This window comes from Pyrus communis, chromosome 16, assembly GCF_041283825.1.
Source record: "Pyrus communis isolate YQ-2024b chromosome 16, ASM4128382v1, whole genome shotgun sequence".
Lineage (NCBI taxonomy): Eukaryota > Viridiplantae > Streptophyta > Magnoliopsida > Rosales > Rosaceae > Pyrus > Pyrus communis.
In genome coordinates, this window is record NC_142580.1 from 1,529,528 (window position 1) to 1,545,145 (window position 15,618).

A 15,618-nucleotide genomic window follows, 5' to 3' on the forward strand; every position below is an offset into this window, starting at 1 on the left:
TTAAAGAATGACCAAAATGAGTGATAATAAACAATTCAAGACCACTCGTATCGATTTTAAATCTCAAATATCAAAATTATGAGTTATGACAATCTCAAAAATTATCTTGACTAAAACACCATTTTTAATCAAAGAAATTAGAATTTTAGTTTGGAAGGAAAGAACCTTTTGATAGGAATTGGGGAATATGCGCAGCCAAATTAGAATTTAGAATTTAGGAGGGGAGATGCGCATCTTCTTCCCCTGTCTCCTTCCTCCAAGTTCCAACTCAACTCCCCTTCCTCTTTTCCCTTTTATATTTAAATCCCTTCATTTCGCTTTATTTACACCCAACCCCCCTCATCTTCTGTCTCAGCTCCACCAATTCGACCCAGGTTCTCTCGCTCTCTCGTTCTCTGTTTCGGTAGTACAATTTTCTGTGATGTTTTTAATGTGACCGTTGGTGGCTTGCTTGCTTTGTAATTAATGACTTGACACACTGAATTTCTTTCTGCTTCCGGGCTGCCCAGTTATGTTGGATTTGTGATGACATCATTGCACCTATAACCACATTTGCTCAAACTTGATTAAAGTGAATGGTTGTATGAGTATTTAAGTTGAGCGGATGAGAGACTCATTATCACCTCGTGCTGAGGTCACATTAAGCATGCGCCGAGTTCCTGATTTAGTAGGGCATACCCACCCTCTGATAGGTGCGTAGCAAACCACAATTGCTGCTCGGATTTAAAAATTCCTGCTTGATTGAATTGATCCAACTTTCTTGCATGTGGCACTACTACAAGTAAATTCTGGGCCGGACGGTTACCTGAACTTGTGGGTGATTTCGGTTTTTTAGTATTTTTGGACCGGACTTAAGCGTACATTCAGGTTTCTGCCTGGTTCGGTTTGATTTATTGCAGATTGTAGCAGTACAACTTAGAAACATGCACCAGGATAGCTTGTCAGGGTCTAGTTTACATGTTTAGATTAATTTGCAGGGTAAAAGAAAAACTTCACGTTGTCTTCCTTGAACCTTGAACAGTAGTTAAAGCGTATCGCCGCAAACCCTCTCTTAAACTACTACATGCTACATGAACCTTTAGCTGTGAATCAAGTGTTTGCACAAGGTGATCTCACGCCATCGACAGTTCGAGTTAAAGAACAAAACCAAAATAAATAAATAAATCATGTACAAGACTGAATGAGCCCTCTATGAACAGCATAGGGATCAAAACCAGATAAAAATCTTTTACCTTTGGAATCAAAAGATTCGTGATTTTCTTTTTAATGCACGTTTGATTTGTAGCTTCAGTGATTGCTCAACATTATGATTTTTTCTGCTCTTAATTTGTGGAAATACTGCTGCTGTTTTGTAGTGGTGCTCTTTTGAGCAGTATATTGGCTCGCAGTCTGCACGCTTCCTCCGACATTTGCCAGCAAGTGATTGCTGGCAAAAGGTATTCCAGAAAAAAATATGAGTCCCCAAAGTACATTGAACCGGAGTAGAGCCCTAGAGGGCATGCATGGGGTGCATGTGGTGCCCTGCTCACGGTTTGAATCAGAAGAGACTACTGAAACTGGGGACCTTTCTCACTCAACTTGTGGAAGCTCAGCTATCGGAGGAAATCAGCAGCTTTTTATGCAGTGAGTGAGAAATTTAATTAATGAGACTTGTTTATCAACGTACGCTAATAATATTTTGGATTATGTATAGTTATCATCAACGATACAAGACTAAGCGATAAGTAATATTTGTTTAAGATAATTGTGATGAATTTCCGCAGTCTTGAAGTCGTGCTACATTCAGTTATATATAGAAGAGAAATTCCACCACAATTAACTTTGTCTACTTGTTCTCCAGGCGAGTGTGGCAGCAAACACCGCCTTGTTTGAAGCCCATCCAGGGCTGCTGCATTCAAGGTATTTTAGATATAAAAGCATTTGTTTTCATCTTCATCTGATTTGCAATCCGATTTCTTGCATGACAAACACATATCTGCTTACGTATTTTCCCATTTTATTAGGTGATCAGAGTGTTGCAGAAACCGTCGTGAATGTGCTCACTTCACTTCCTTTCATAGTTCTTGGAATCCACTCCCCAAGGTAATACTTTTTTGTAAGTCAGTTGATAGACACAGACATATTCTTACTGATACATCAGGTCTAATTGAATTTATCCTCCTCCGGGAAACAGGAAGAATCTAAGTACCAAGCTATATGCTAATTCATTAATTGGAGTTGGAGTCGCCTCAAGTTTATATCATTCTTCGAGAGGAAAACTAAGGAAGTATTTAAGATGGGCCGACTATACAATGATAGCCACAACAACAGTAGTAAGTCAGATAAAAACTCCCCAAAATAAGCGTTGGTTGTTTATCCAAAGAAGCGCTACGATTAATTTGTATATGCTTAGACTCATCTTTGGCATGTTTACATGGATTATGCCTCGCCAGTGTGTCATTAATTGTACGAATTATTAGTTGTATCTCTAAAGTTGCTCAGTTGCTCGCTTAGGCATGTAATCGAAATGGATCAACTCATATTTTTGCAGTGCCTGTCAAGAGCCCTCAGAAATGAAAACCCAAAATTGCTGATGGCAGCTTCTGCATTATGTTTACCCTTCCAGCCTCTGATGGTTTCAGCTGTTCATACTGGAATGATGGAGGTAACTTTTAAGATTTAACCACCGTTCGTTATCAATTTCATGACTCTCGTCTAGTGTCACCCTTGTCGGAAATGCTGTGTGCTCAGCGAGTAATAGGTAAAACCAGCCGATCACGACATTTAGGATTTGGAAAAACTGCTGTTTTAATGCAATAAAAAAACTAGTGTCTACAACATTGCATTGTGCACTGAAGCTTGACAAATCAGGAAACCTGATATATGGAAGTAGGCATAGGTAAAGTGAAAAGTTTACGTAAGCTCCTCGATCGTTCTGCTAAAATTGTTTCCGGTTTCCTCATCACCCGTTATTTGTTATTTTCCAGGTAGCATTCGCCAAGAGAGCATTAAAAGATCCTGAGCTAAGAATGGCACACACTGTACATAAGATGTCGTCACTACTGGGAGGCGTGCTGTTCTTTGCCGACGACGTGTTTCCTCAGACTCCGTTCCTTCATGCTGCGTGGCACCTTGCTGCAGCCATCGGTGTTGGCACCTGCAATAAGCTTCTGGAGTAGCTATCATTCAAACAGATAGAAGACCTGGCTAGTAGGCTAGCTACAAATTTGTCGATCCAACCTTATCATTTTTCGGAATATTTTTCGGAATGCGGCCGGAATTATTATTTAGTTGATATCTAGGTAAAATCATATGGGAACGAGGGTTGTCTGAGAAAGTCCGAACAACTTGATAAATGGTTCAGCCCACATATTTATGTAATTATATTAACTAATAATTTTAAAATTGCCATGCAAATAGGATTCCCACTTGCCAAACCTACGTATGACCTTTTTGGGTCCATCTCTAGGGTTTCATTGGTCACTTCCAACCGTTAAAACTGGACCGGACTAAGTAAAAATAAAAAATAAAAAAAAAAATAATGCAAAATAACTTAAAAATTTTGAGTTTTGACGGTAAGAACAAAATAAAAGGTAAAGTGAATAGTATCAAAATTAATTTTTTAGTGTAAAAATGTGATTTTTCGTTAAAATGAACAGCACCGGAAGCTTTTCGTTAAAGTTCCCTGAAAACAAAGCTATAAAACATCGCATTTGGTTTGAACCGGTTCGGTAATTTGCCATTGACAAGTCGAACTGAACCGGTAATATGATATTACCCGATGTGGGAAGTGAGGCTAGAACAAAGAAACATGATCAAGCACTTCCATGGAACATTGAACATGGAGAAATATGAAGAATGTGGAACTTGGAGACCAAAGGCAAGAGTGGCTATAAAAAGCCAATTAGCCAACCAAACCGACGGGTCGGAAAAGGAATCATAGAACATGAGACTTGCAGGTAACCCTTCCTCCCCAACTCATGGCAAGGGGATGTGGGATATGGTGCGTCATGCTTCTCAACAAGACTACAAGATTATTGTTGGAGGATTCAAAATTTTCCGCTCCAATAAATAAGTGTGCAGAAATCATTTTCCGAAAGAAGAGAGACCAATGGATGGTTGTCATACAAAGCAAGCAATATACGGCTAAGCTGTTCGTATTCGGAGGTACTGTTTTATACTAATTTTCATACAATGTACTATTAACTTAACAGTCCACACCTGAAAAAGCAAGAGAAGATTATTGATTACAATGATAAATGGCTCAGCTTTATTCATCTAAAGAAACAAATGGCTCAGCGTTTATCGAATTTCTTCTCGACAACCCCCTTATGGATGTAGATGTTCACAGGAACTTCGAATACGGAATACCTCAAAGTAGATGGCTCTGCTTGAGGATCATTGCGGCATTGTGTAACAGATCTACAGAGCAAGTTTTAGGTCAAAGAAGATACATAGAGAGGCTCTGGCTCCACTTTTCTCCTGATCCTGGTTAAACATAAAACCATGCACATTCTTTAGAATAATTCAGTTCAGACTTCAGCGGTAGGCGATGCTCAGGGAGATGATAAGTTAGAATCCTAGACACCACACGAGCCCTATGGTGTTTCTCTAATTAACAAACAAAATAAAGCTCAGTGATTCTACAACGCAACCAGAAAAGATGTAGAGTTTACAAGTAATTCCTACGCCGAAGGGTAAAGCTCAGTGATTCTACAACGCAAGATGTAATTACCAATTATCTTTTGACCATTTGCAGCCATCGGTATCCACCACATGCAAGCTGTACGCATGCCTTGATTTCGAGGACTGATTCTCGAAGCTGCAGTTCAAACATTTGACAGAAAAACAGGCAAAAATAGGCTCTTTAGACCACCCAACTATGGATAAAAATTTAAAGGATCACCATGAATAACAACTAAAGACCCAGCTTATTTGAACTGACCTTTGATGAATAAGATCACCGTGAATAACAACTAAAGACCCAGCTTTCACTTCGATGGGAATAAAATCTTTTTGATCATACACAGGGGAAGGCCGATCAAAGGTCACACCGTCTTCTCCTCTAATGAACCGTCGTACAAGCCCATCTGTAAAACAACATAAAGACCAATTACAAGAAAGTATTACTAGACCGAACCAAACAATTTCAAAGCCTTTCCAGCTCGTATGCAGAAAATTAAAATAGGCAAAGATGTATTTTAGGGAAGAAATAGTAAAGAAGAGGTGGAGGAGGAGAATATTACTCTTTTGAGATCCAGGAATAGCCCATAGGCAGCCATTCGTTATTGTTGCATCTTCTAAAGCCAGCCACAACCCTGTGCAAGTTGGTGGATCGGTATAAAGAAATGAATTATCCTGATGTGGCACTACCTCACCTCCGATTCCTGGTTGCTGCCAACAATATTCTTACAGATTAGTTTGTACATACTTAAAGAAAAACATACCAGTGTAGACATATTAACATAACCAATCTCTCGAACACAATTATATTCGAAACTATGACAACTTAAAATCATGCAATCAAGGTTTAGCAGGGGCTTATTTGCCTTCAAATGATAATATTGCTAATTTCACCGTTTCGTAGAAACAAGTGATATTGCATTGTAGACCTAGTCCCAATAAGATAAAAAATAAAAAAACTTGCTCAAAGCGGGGTGAGGCAGGAATGCCGATTAAGTCTTACCCCTTTCCTTTCCCTGATTATGTTTGTGCATATCTGTGTAAAAACTTTTGAACGCATATTTTTCAATGCATATGTTTTCATATAAGTGTATAGAAATGTCGATAAGTGTCCCCGATCTGCAACCACGAATACCAGTATACATATACAAGCCTCCATACCAATCTAAATTGTATATAGTCATTCTAAATGCATTGTGCCTAATGTTTGTAGGGTTCTTTCGACCAATTAGCCTTATTGTCAGAAAACAACCCTTTCATCCAAATGGACTTAAGTCTTTATCAATATAAAAATTATAAAAGCCGAAGAACAAAGCATTAAACACAAGAGAAGATGTAATACCTTGAAAATGTACATAGACTGAATGACAATGGGCCTTTTGTAACCCAAGGAGGAGAACAAGCCTGAAATTTTCTCAGAATACGTGATCCTTTTAAATACTGGATCGAGCTCATGTAACGCTGCACCAACAGACCACATGATTTACAATCTTAGTTCGAGTTAAAAACACAAAGACAAAAACTACAATCCATTTCTACAACTTCTACGATAAGGAGAAAACTAAAGGGGTTTGTGAAAGCGGTTCAGAGCTTACCATGGCCAACTTTGTTAATCGAAAGTTCCTTCGGCTGTTGCAGTTCTCCATCACTCCCAAAGGCTTTCTCTGCCAAAATTAAAACATTTTAAGCTGTGCTAACTGAGTGTTCAATTTCATTATTTGGAACCAAGTTACTTAAAAATTCAATTTTTTTTTTAACAAAGAAAGGAAAAACAACATACAAACAGGAATCAAAGTAAATGGTTTCGAGGTTATCGAACACTGAAACATAAATTATACCTTCGAAGAAAAACGAAATGTTGTCGACGCTATCATAGAAGTAATTATCAGTAGTCTGTTGCTGTAAAATATAATTAAAAAGGGAAGATATAATTACAGAGAAACATATACAAATAACTAAAAATTATGAAAAAAAAACATTAAATTAACTAATTAATTATAATTTAAATTTTTAAAAAAAAAAAAAAAAAAAAAAAAAAAGAAGAGAAACCTGGTTCTTGGTGGAGAAAATAGAGGCGGTGGAAGAGCAGTCAAAGTCTTGGAGCAATTGGTCCATTCTGCTCCTCATGGCCTCGATGTCCTCCGCGCTCGCAAACGATTCCATGACAAGATAACCTGCGTAACCACAAAACATTAACAACAATTCCCCAAGTCAAAACCCAAAGCTAACAAGTGTTTGCGTTGTCTTAGGATAATACGAGGTAATTAGGAGCTTAATTAATTAAGGTTTTGGTTTGGTTTGGTTACCTTGGGAGTGGAAGGTCTGGAGCTGGTCAGGACTGAGATTTCCGACGATTCCCATGGCGTCTGAGACTGAGAGGGGCCAGCAAACAGGTCGTCAAACGTTGGAAGCTTTTAGAGGCGTTTCGGAGCTGACCGACCGTAATGTCCTCCGGTCCTCTGCGCTGTGATCTTTTATATCTATAAAAACGTGCAATCTTGGATTCTATATAAATTCTCGCGGGGTTGTCAAATTTACTCTTCCGATAAGATCGAAGGAAAAAGGAAATACTTTTCTTTTTTTTTTTTTTGGTAAATATCTCATCTTTTGTCAAAAAAAATATCAGACAAAGTTTGACGCGAAAAACTGGAAAGATGGTATCTTCAAATCAATCACGCAATATAATGTAGAAAAAAAAAAAAAATCAAGAACTCAATAATTTTATCGTGGAATATGATAATATTGTGTTGACAGTTTCTTATAATTTTACCAACAAAGAATACAAATTCAAGTAATTTATAATTAAGAGTATCTCCAGTGGGGTTTTACCATTTTTTTTTTCTTACGAATGTTAACATTAGTAAATTAAATTATTAGTTATTAAAAAAAAAAAAAGATCTGTTATTTCCATCACTGTAGTAAATCGCCATATACCAAATTGGGTTTACCGTTGACCCTCACCAATTTTGGGTCAGGCGAGCAAAATAAATCCTTACCAACGGAAAAACTGGATCAAATCACGTTCTGCCGTCTGAAAGTGGTGTGATGGAGAAAATCTCCACATTTCCGTGATCCGTATCCCATTCCCATAAAACGCTTATTGAAACAACACCGATGGATAAGTCAATTACGCATTGTCATATATTTTAACTTTTCTACTGGCCCGTTGCAGATTGGTCATGACCGGAAACGCAAGTCCAAAGAATACACAAGTAAAGAAAGAAAACAGAGCACTAGCTCTGGCCAGAAGAAAAGAAAACGAAACACGCTGCAATTTCAAAAAATTTGAAGCCAAACTAAATACATTGAAGCTCCCTATATCACAAAAATTAATGTATATACTGATGAGTACGTATCCTGGGAGCGACAGTAACGACACTAAAACTTCTACGGAAGGGGATAGAGATCAGGCAAAGATACATGTATGAAACGCCGAAAGAACACAGTAAAAAAAGAATCAAAATCAAATCGAATACCCTGATCTTGGATAAATGTACAAAAATTATCCAACCTGACCCTATTTGCACTTGCAGATCAAACTCTAACTAATCTACATGCATGGCCAAACCAGGGTGTGAAAGGAATGTGATCTGTCAGTGCACAGCTTGTCAAATACAGCAGCTGCAGATATGAAACAATGCTCCGTCAAACACCGGGAAACTCTTGTGATGAAAGGATTGGTGTCTCGCTACCTTGTCTTCTGACATCATATACAAAATTATCCAACTTCTTCACCGTACAATCCCGGGTAAGTAATTAGGCAAATGTGACCTCCAACAAATTCCTTGTATCTCCCAAAATTGGTGTATGCCTCTACACGTCAGGACGGAGGGGGAAAAAAATGAAAGAATAGCAACACAAAAGGAGAGGTCAGCAGTAAGGTGTGCTCACGTGATCACAAGCATCTTCAAGCAAAATCATGTAGCTGATGCTGCTCTTGAACCTTCTGTCTTGTTTGTGCGGCACATACAATCAGGGCATGGGAAGGAATATATCGAGTCATTTGGCCTCTTGAGCTCAAAGCCCTTTGAATCACTATGGGTCCTCATGCCCAGCAGGTGACGCTTGAAGGTCTTCCATCTGAGGAATGAACAACAAAACCAAGAAACGTTACTTCTGTGTATGTTGAAGAATGTTAATAGTGAGAAACGATTTTTCAATATTAATGTCACCATTGTTGATGACGACTCATTTCATTCTAATTAGTCACTAAAAACTTCGCACAAACAGCCAACTATGAACACTTTGGTAACCCTACTGAAGTCCAACATCATAGGTACATATAGAAATTAAGGAAAATTGAAGTTAAACATTCATCACAAAGTTTACTTTGGTGTCCGAGACATTTTTGTTCATATAACTCAAACGCATGAGTCCATAATGTATTTTCATCTATTCTTAATTGACTGCTACAGCCAGAACCATAACATCACTTCTCATTTCCTGCCTACTGCCGCAACACCCATAAAAGAAAGGCCCTGACACAAATATCAGCAATTGTAGCCAAACTTCTAGCTATTTCAATACATATGAAGATGCGTTTTTAATGAAACTAAACTAGAGTGACCTAAACAGAAACTAAACTAGCAGCAAAAGTCATGCATACATACCCAATTTTTGGATTATCAAAGAGTAATGCTAGCTTCCGCTTGTCGGGCCTGATAGTCTTTGAGTGTCCACCATACAAGTATCTTCTGTGTCCGATCAAGAAATGGGGAAAGTTCCCCCCTTGAGTTGTCACAAATACCTCACTATGAAGACAAACAGTGTAATCTATTGCAGCCATCCTGGAAGAATAATTCTAGTAGCAGTAACTCAAAGTCAGAACAATGGTATTATACCAGACTGCAGAGAGGGTAGAACAAAACAGAATAAAACTATTTGGACCTTGAATGGAGCAAGCTCTTCATCTGACGCTAGCATCTCTTTTGTCTGCAAATTAGGAAACATTTCCAGTAATGGGGCCATTGTCTTCTCAGCATTATATATCTTTCCCGATGCCAAATATATAAATGTGTTCTTATCAAAACCCATTCCCCTAAGCATCAAGCCAACCTGATTAGGTGACATAGAAAAAGAAATAATAAACTAGTCATATCAAGAAATACAAAAGAAACTTAAAAAGTCATAAAATCTTTCCGAAGTAAATAATAAACTCGACAAAACAAAAGAAAAAAAACAGTTGCTAGGGAACCCCAGCTGGCAGATGGCATCATGGCACAATGGCATAGGCTGCCTTGCAATGCAGGTGCCTCCTATTCTGGGTTCCAATAGAAGAATGACACAATGGATAAGGGAGGGATAACCATCTCCTATGTTGCTCAACTCGAATATGAAATTTACATGCTCAATTGGAATTAATGCAGAACTTTTTTGCCGTTTGTCAATAAGAAGTTCAGTTTGTAATTAAACATGCCATCAAGAACTACCCAAAAGCAAAAGTTATACCTCTAAGGGAGTGAGGGGGCATTTTCCATTAATCCTGATTGCTCCAGGACGTATAACCCTGCCAGGTTTGGTAAATTTCCCTCTCCAACCTCTTTCCCTTGCTGCTTTCATATCTTCATTTTCTTGCTCTCCACCATCGAAAACACAGCAAGAGAATGCAACCATGTCCTGCAAATAGGATAGCAGTTGTTCCACTTGAGAAAGAAATATAATATCTTCTTCATGAGGTGATAAAAAAGTCAATTACAATGCCACACTTCTAGTTGATCAAGACAAACCTCCTCAAACCGAAGATGAACAGAAATATATTTTCCACCATAATTTGTGCTGCGCTCTTTCATTCTTGCAACCAAAGCTTCTCCCAAAGATAGTATAGGACTTGAAAACTTTAAAGCTTCATAATTTGCCAAGCATCTTAGCCGTTGGACAGCAGGAGGAGAATCAAATGATAATCGATTTGCAAAAGGAGAAATCCGTATAACCCTGTTTCATCCACAAATGTAATCATCATTAAGCATCATTTTATAAAAGCATTGCTTGAATCTTGCCACACCCATTGACAAAATTGATGATGGATGAATATGTCCGATCATAAAAAAAGATACGGAAATAAAAGCATCCCTAGAATATGCAATCGATATAACGAAGTGTATAACAATCCATATTAGTTCAATGCCGAGAACAAAAACTTTTTAAGTATAGTTACTGGATCTCATTAAAAATAGTAATAAAACAACATACAAATAATGAATCAATGATTGATGGCCACTAATAAAGTTAAGATCAAGAACACAAGTTTATTGCGCCTCAACCCCGGAAACCTCATCTGCCAAGCAGAATTTTGATTGATAGAAAACACATAGCCAAAAGTGTCCAACCCAAGAACATCAGATTCAGAGGGGCTGGTAGGTCGAGGTTGAAATTTAAAACCTCTACCTGCACACAAACTATCTAATTTGATGCAAAGTTACCATTTTAGCACAATATTTAGCAGGACGACAAATGCGAAAGTAACTTTAAATAACTAAAGGCAACTAAAGATTTAAGATTTTCTGACTCACTTTTCTTCAAGTAGCTTTGGGAGAACAGCTTCCTTATAATACACAATGGGTGACCATGCTTTTATTCTGAAGTTGTAAACATTGGTCATATTGTGGTCAAAGCGTTCCATTAAATATTCAGGAATCTTGTTAACCACGCGGACATCATTTTCCAACATACTGATGAAATGATCTTCGTCATAAATATCCCTGAATTTACTGGACAATAGTAAGAAGAAGAAAATCAGAGTCTAGTTATATGAGAATGAAGTACCAAATACTATATTCGTACCTATTCAACAGAAACCTCCTAATAAAAACTATGAGGTGATAAGCAAGGTGCAGCACTATAAACAGAACATCTGTAACGCAGTGTTCCTGCCAGCCCAAAAGGAAGAAAAAAAAAGTTGTATTGCACCTTATGTCAGTTTATTCCTTCTATCTTATCATGTATCTTTACACTTTTATCCCCCCCTCCAGTTTTCTTTTGAGCTGAAGTGCTAACCTGAGTCGAGATGTATAGGCAACAAACTGAAAACACACATTGTTTCTTGTGAACCTCATATTCTTTTCCCTTTTTTAATAGGATTATGTACCTCATAATTTGGTTGCAAATTTCAATATACTGAGAAAGTTAATAAACATGGATATTCATGGTTAAGCATTCTGATCCTACAAACACAACCAAAAAAGAGATAAGTGCTGACAAACCTTGGATCTCTCCAGATGCTATGAAAGTGAAAATTGGGAATTACAAGTGTTGCATTAAGATAGCCTGCAACAGCAACTGCATTGCATATCTAGAAAGCATCAACAACAACCATGCAGCATGAAGTCAAGAAAGTTGTTACAAGAATGATCTTCCGTATGCAATGGGCAAAGCACAAGCTTAAACAAGAAAAGAAACGCTCAACAAGATGAGGAGTCAAACTTACTGAAGTCCTCTGCTGATTTAGACCACCATTTGCCTCAATGTATATATAACCATTTGACTCAGCCAAACCTACAAGCATAAATTCATTACAAGTTCAGAACTTATAGGAAGATGGAAAGAAACATATAATGCCAAAATAAAACGTAAAGACAACAAATTTTAATGCTACAGTAGGGAAAAATATCAGAAAGGAAGGCTGTGAACGCATAGAAATTCAAAAAGTGTACCAGCAGCTATCAATGTATAAAATTGCAAGAACTAGTTGAGGTAACTCATACCTCCAGAGGATTTGTTTACACACGGTCTCCACTCGCCGCTTCTATAGGAATGTTTCCATACAGTTGAAATCTACAAAGAATCTGATTGGGTCAGTAAGTAGCATTACATATGAGGAACCTACTCCCTAGAATTCTAAGTCATAAGCGCATCGAGAGAATCCAAGATCTCTAAGAATATTTAAAAAGATCGATAAGAAATACTTCTTCGTAGCCCACTTCTACACAGTGCTTCCCATGTAACAGGGGCAGTATCTCGAAGTTTTTCTATTCCCGGCATTTTCTCCTGATGGTGATTTACTTATTTGTTGTATGACCCAAAGGTTAAGATGACTAAATAGCACGAAATGCAATCGTAATAAGTTCAATTTCAGCATAGTTCACCGGAGGATTGCAGTAACTAGCTTGATTATCTATGGCAACTTAGAAGATTGACTGTTCAAATCCATAGTCCATTTACACAGGATTTCAAATCCCTAGGCTAAATAATAAGCAGTGTGGCGGATTAAGTACTAATCACTAAGCAATTTGGCCCGCCCAGCAATCCTATATCCAATGTAATCAATGATTTAAATTTCCTCATTAAATAATTATGTAGAATAATAAACAAAACAGCAGATTCAATGAAATTCGAATTCATGTATTCTGAATAAGATCTCAAACCGTAAATCAGGAAGGAAGGAAGAGATGAACGCACCGCATCGGCGGAGGAGTTATCGGCATCCATTTCGGGGCGGAGCTTGGCGTAGAGTTGGGGGCTGCGGTAGACGGAGCCGGGGGCGAGACGACGTGAGATGACGGGAACGACCTCGAAAGAGACGGAGCCCATGTAGAGGAGCATGCCGGAGATGTAGAGGAGAGGGGCGAATAGGAAGAAGCCCTGGCGGCGGATTAAAACGGAGAGGAGGTTCCAGACGATGCGCTGGATTAGGGTCCGACCCGGCTGGTTGAACCGACCACCCGCTTTGGAGCGGCCGTGTCGGAACCGGGGCGAGCGGAGCGGCGAAGTCGGCGGCGATGGGCTGTTGTGTCCGCTACTCGGTAGCCGGTTGTATGGGTGCATTGGGATTTCTGTGCTGCTCTCTCTCTCTCTCTGCTACGTCATGTGGCCTTCTCTCTTTCTCTGGCTGTGTGTTTCTCGTGAATTGGGTTTTCTGAGAAAATGTTGAGAAAAAGTGCACGGAAAAAAAAAATTTGAGAGAGAAAGAAGAGAGAGAGGGGTTTGTGTTGTATTGATTTGAACAAAGAAAGAGTTCGGCGTGCACGTGCTTTCTCCTCTCAGGGATTTTTACTTCTTCAAAATATTTTTAATTTTTCTGATTTGAGTGAGTTCATTCCCAAAAATGGTGACATTGTGACATTGTATTAATTTTTTTTTCTTTAAAAAAAAAAAAAAAATCTGATGGCTTTTTCATAGCAGTTCACATTTTCGGGAAGAGGAAAACCCACAAAAGCATTTCAGTCTTCCTTTAACTACGATCGTGCGATTCATCAGCGCAAGAAATCGAATTACGTCATAACATGTCTAAGACTTATAATTCATTCATGACCACTGAACGACCCCATAGTGAATAATGACATTGTTTTATTGAATTAGAACTCTACAATAACGGTACACATGATCAGTCAAAGCTGCCGTTTGGTAGCTTTAAGTTGCAAGGAGCCTTGAATTTTGGAATATTTTCTTATTTTATTTGGATGTTACCATTCTCAGTGACAACTAACAACGACGGGCACGCTTCCTTTTGTTTTTAAACAAATTGGCTGTATTTGTATCACTTTTCGTCCATGATTCATTCATGTTTGGCAACCATGTGAACACTGCAATTAAATTTTTATTTATTAGTGTGAAGATCAGTGGTGGTTTTTATTTTAAATCTCGACTTGCAGTTAGTTCAAAACATGTTCATCATGTGGCCGAGCGAAGCGCACCCGTGTGAAGCAGCCTACCATTATGCTCTTGATTCCATCGTCTCTCCCTTTTCGAGGAATGGCTGCAATCACAAGCAAGTGCTTGAAGCAGGTGTTTTAGGAGATGGTCTAAAAATGGGTCTGGTCTAGAAAGAAAAGAGAACTCTTAACAAGTCGGACCGAAAAAAATGATTCTATGGCTGCATAATTGTCTTAGTTCTTTATTTTATTTATATTTTTTTTTATTGAAATTGTAGCATTTTAGCTCGACAAGATTTTAGGTCATTTTCCTTCGTAATTAGTTTGCATTGATGAGAATGAACGTCGTAAACCAAGTATTTAAGTTATCTATAGTCGATATATGTCATACACTTGAACATGGAAAACTTCGCTTGCATCAGGATCCAACTCATAGAGTTGGGGAATACAAAATCATCATGGACCCCACTAAATCATCTTCATCGCCAGCTTTCGATTTCCAACACGGAAGTTACGGTCCCAAATGTACGTACGTTGTTCAACCACAACACATGGCAACTGGAAAGTGACCTCTACGCACGCTTGCACGTCAATGTTACAATCTAAGAAGAGTGCATAACAATTTTTAGTTAATTTTAATACATGACCGGGTAAAATCTAGTTTGGTGCAAAAGGCAGGTGCACTATTCTGACAAACTGACCTAATTTATAACCACGACATTAGAAGTGTTTTAGTATATTCGCTACTATTTGGTACAAGGTCACATTAAACTTGCCCAAAAGATTTGTATTTTAGCTTCGAAAACAAAACAATAATAGGCTCGTTTTAAGCCTATTAGAAGTACTTTTAAACAACTTAAAACATTTTTAGAGAAAATATCTTTGGATTTCAAAACCAATTCAAATTATTCTTGCAAAAAGCACCAATTAATACTTCTTGCCGGAAGCACTTCAAATGCTCTTCCAAAATTAACTTAACATTTTTACTAAGAATTGGTTTCACAAATATCTTCTTCAAAAGCGCATTTAATCATTTAAAAGCACTTTCCAAACAAGCTCATAAAATCTATCACAATGACTAGAAGCTTAAAAACGCACTAATGTCCCACTTATTACACAAAGAAAGTAGGTTCCACGTTTCAATCAACACAACTCATAGAGAAATTCCACAAGACAAACCATCTTCATCGGCATAAAGTCTGCTAATAAAAATTTGAAAGCTACTGCTCTCACTTGCGACTGTCAACAAACAGGCCGCGGACACCGCGGATTCAGCACCACTGTCTAAACTGGACCACTGTGGGAAGATTTGGTCGCATGGTTATTGCCAAAATAAACCCACAAATTGCGAGCTAAGACATGGTGTTTG

General features: G+C 38.1%; 3 protein-coding genes across 4 annotated transcripts; 1 reads left to right on the plus strand and 2 right to left on the minus strand.

The window, feature by feature from the left end:
• The first annotated feature begins 247 nt into the window (after positions 1 to 247).
• On the plus strand, positions 248 to 3,396 carry LOC137732998 (uncharacterized). 2 transcript variants are annotated; one of them, XM_068472225.2, is made up of 7 exons: positions 248 to 374; positions 1,356 to 1,623; positions 1,841 to 1,899; positions 2,004 to 2,082; positions 2,174 to 2,312; positions 2,531 to 2,644; positions 2,967 to 3,396. In XM_068472225.2, exons 2-7 carry the CDS (start codon positions 1,454 to 1,456, stop codon positions 3,156 to 3,158), a joined length of 753 nt encoding a protein of 250 aa, XP_068328326.1. In that variant the 5' UTR covers positions 248 to 374; positions 1,356 to 1,453; the 3' UTR covers positions 3,159 to 3,396. The 2 variants fall into 2 exon arrangements, with proteins under 2 accessions (XP_068328326.1, XP_088544191.1); XM_088688065.1 differs by having other exon boundaries at positions 315 to 692.
• Positions 3,397 to 4,083: 687 nt separating this feature from the next.
• LOC137731351 (phytanoyl-CoA dioxygenase) lies at positions 4,084 to 7,318 on the minus strand. The gene is made up of 9 exons (XM_068470455.2): positions 6,969 to 7,318; positions 6,712 to 6,836; positions 6,501 to 6,561; positions 6,258 to 6,326; positions 6,005 to 6,123; positions 5,226 to 5,373; positions 4,925 to 5,069; positions 4,715 to 4,801; positions 4,084 to 4,467 (listed from the first exon to the last, which is right to left on the minus strand). The coding sequence occupies exons 1-9, from the start codon at positions 7,021 to 7,023 to the stop codon at positions 4,416 to 4,418; spliced, it is 861 nt and encodes a 286-aa protein (XP_068326556.1). The 5' UTR covers positions 7,024 to 7,318; the 3' UTR covers positions 4,084 to 4,415.
• Positions 7,319 to 7,936: 618 nt separating this feature from the next.
• On the minus strand, positions 7,937 to 13,698 carry LOC137731457 (protein ESMERALDA 1). Its single transcript, XM_068470565.2, has 10 exons — positions 13,057 to 13,698; positions 12,363 to 12,432; positions 12,086 to 12,153; positions 11,862 to 11,950; positions 11,172 to 11,369; positions 10,389 to 10,593; positions 10,111 to 10,278; positions 9,550 to 9,717; positions 9,273 to 9,463; positions 7,937 to 8,742 (listed from the first exon to the last, which is right to left on the minus strand). The coding sequence occupies exons 1-10, from the start codon at positions 13,420 to 13,422 to the stop codon at positions 8,580 to 8,582; spliced, it is 1,686 nt and encodes a 561-aa protein (XP_068326666.1). The 5' UTR covers positions 13,423 to 13,698; the 3' UTR covers positions 7,937 to 8,579.
• Between the last annotated feature and the right edge of the window lie 1,920 nt (positions 13,699 to 15,618).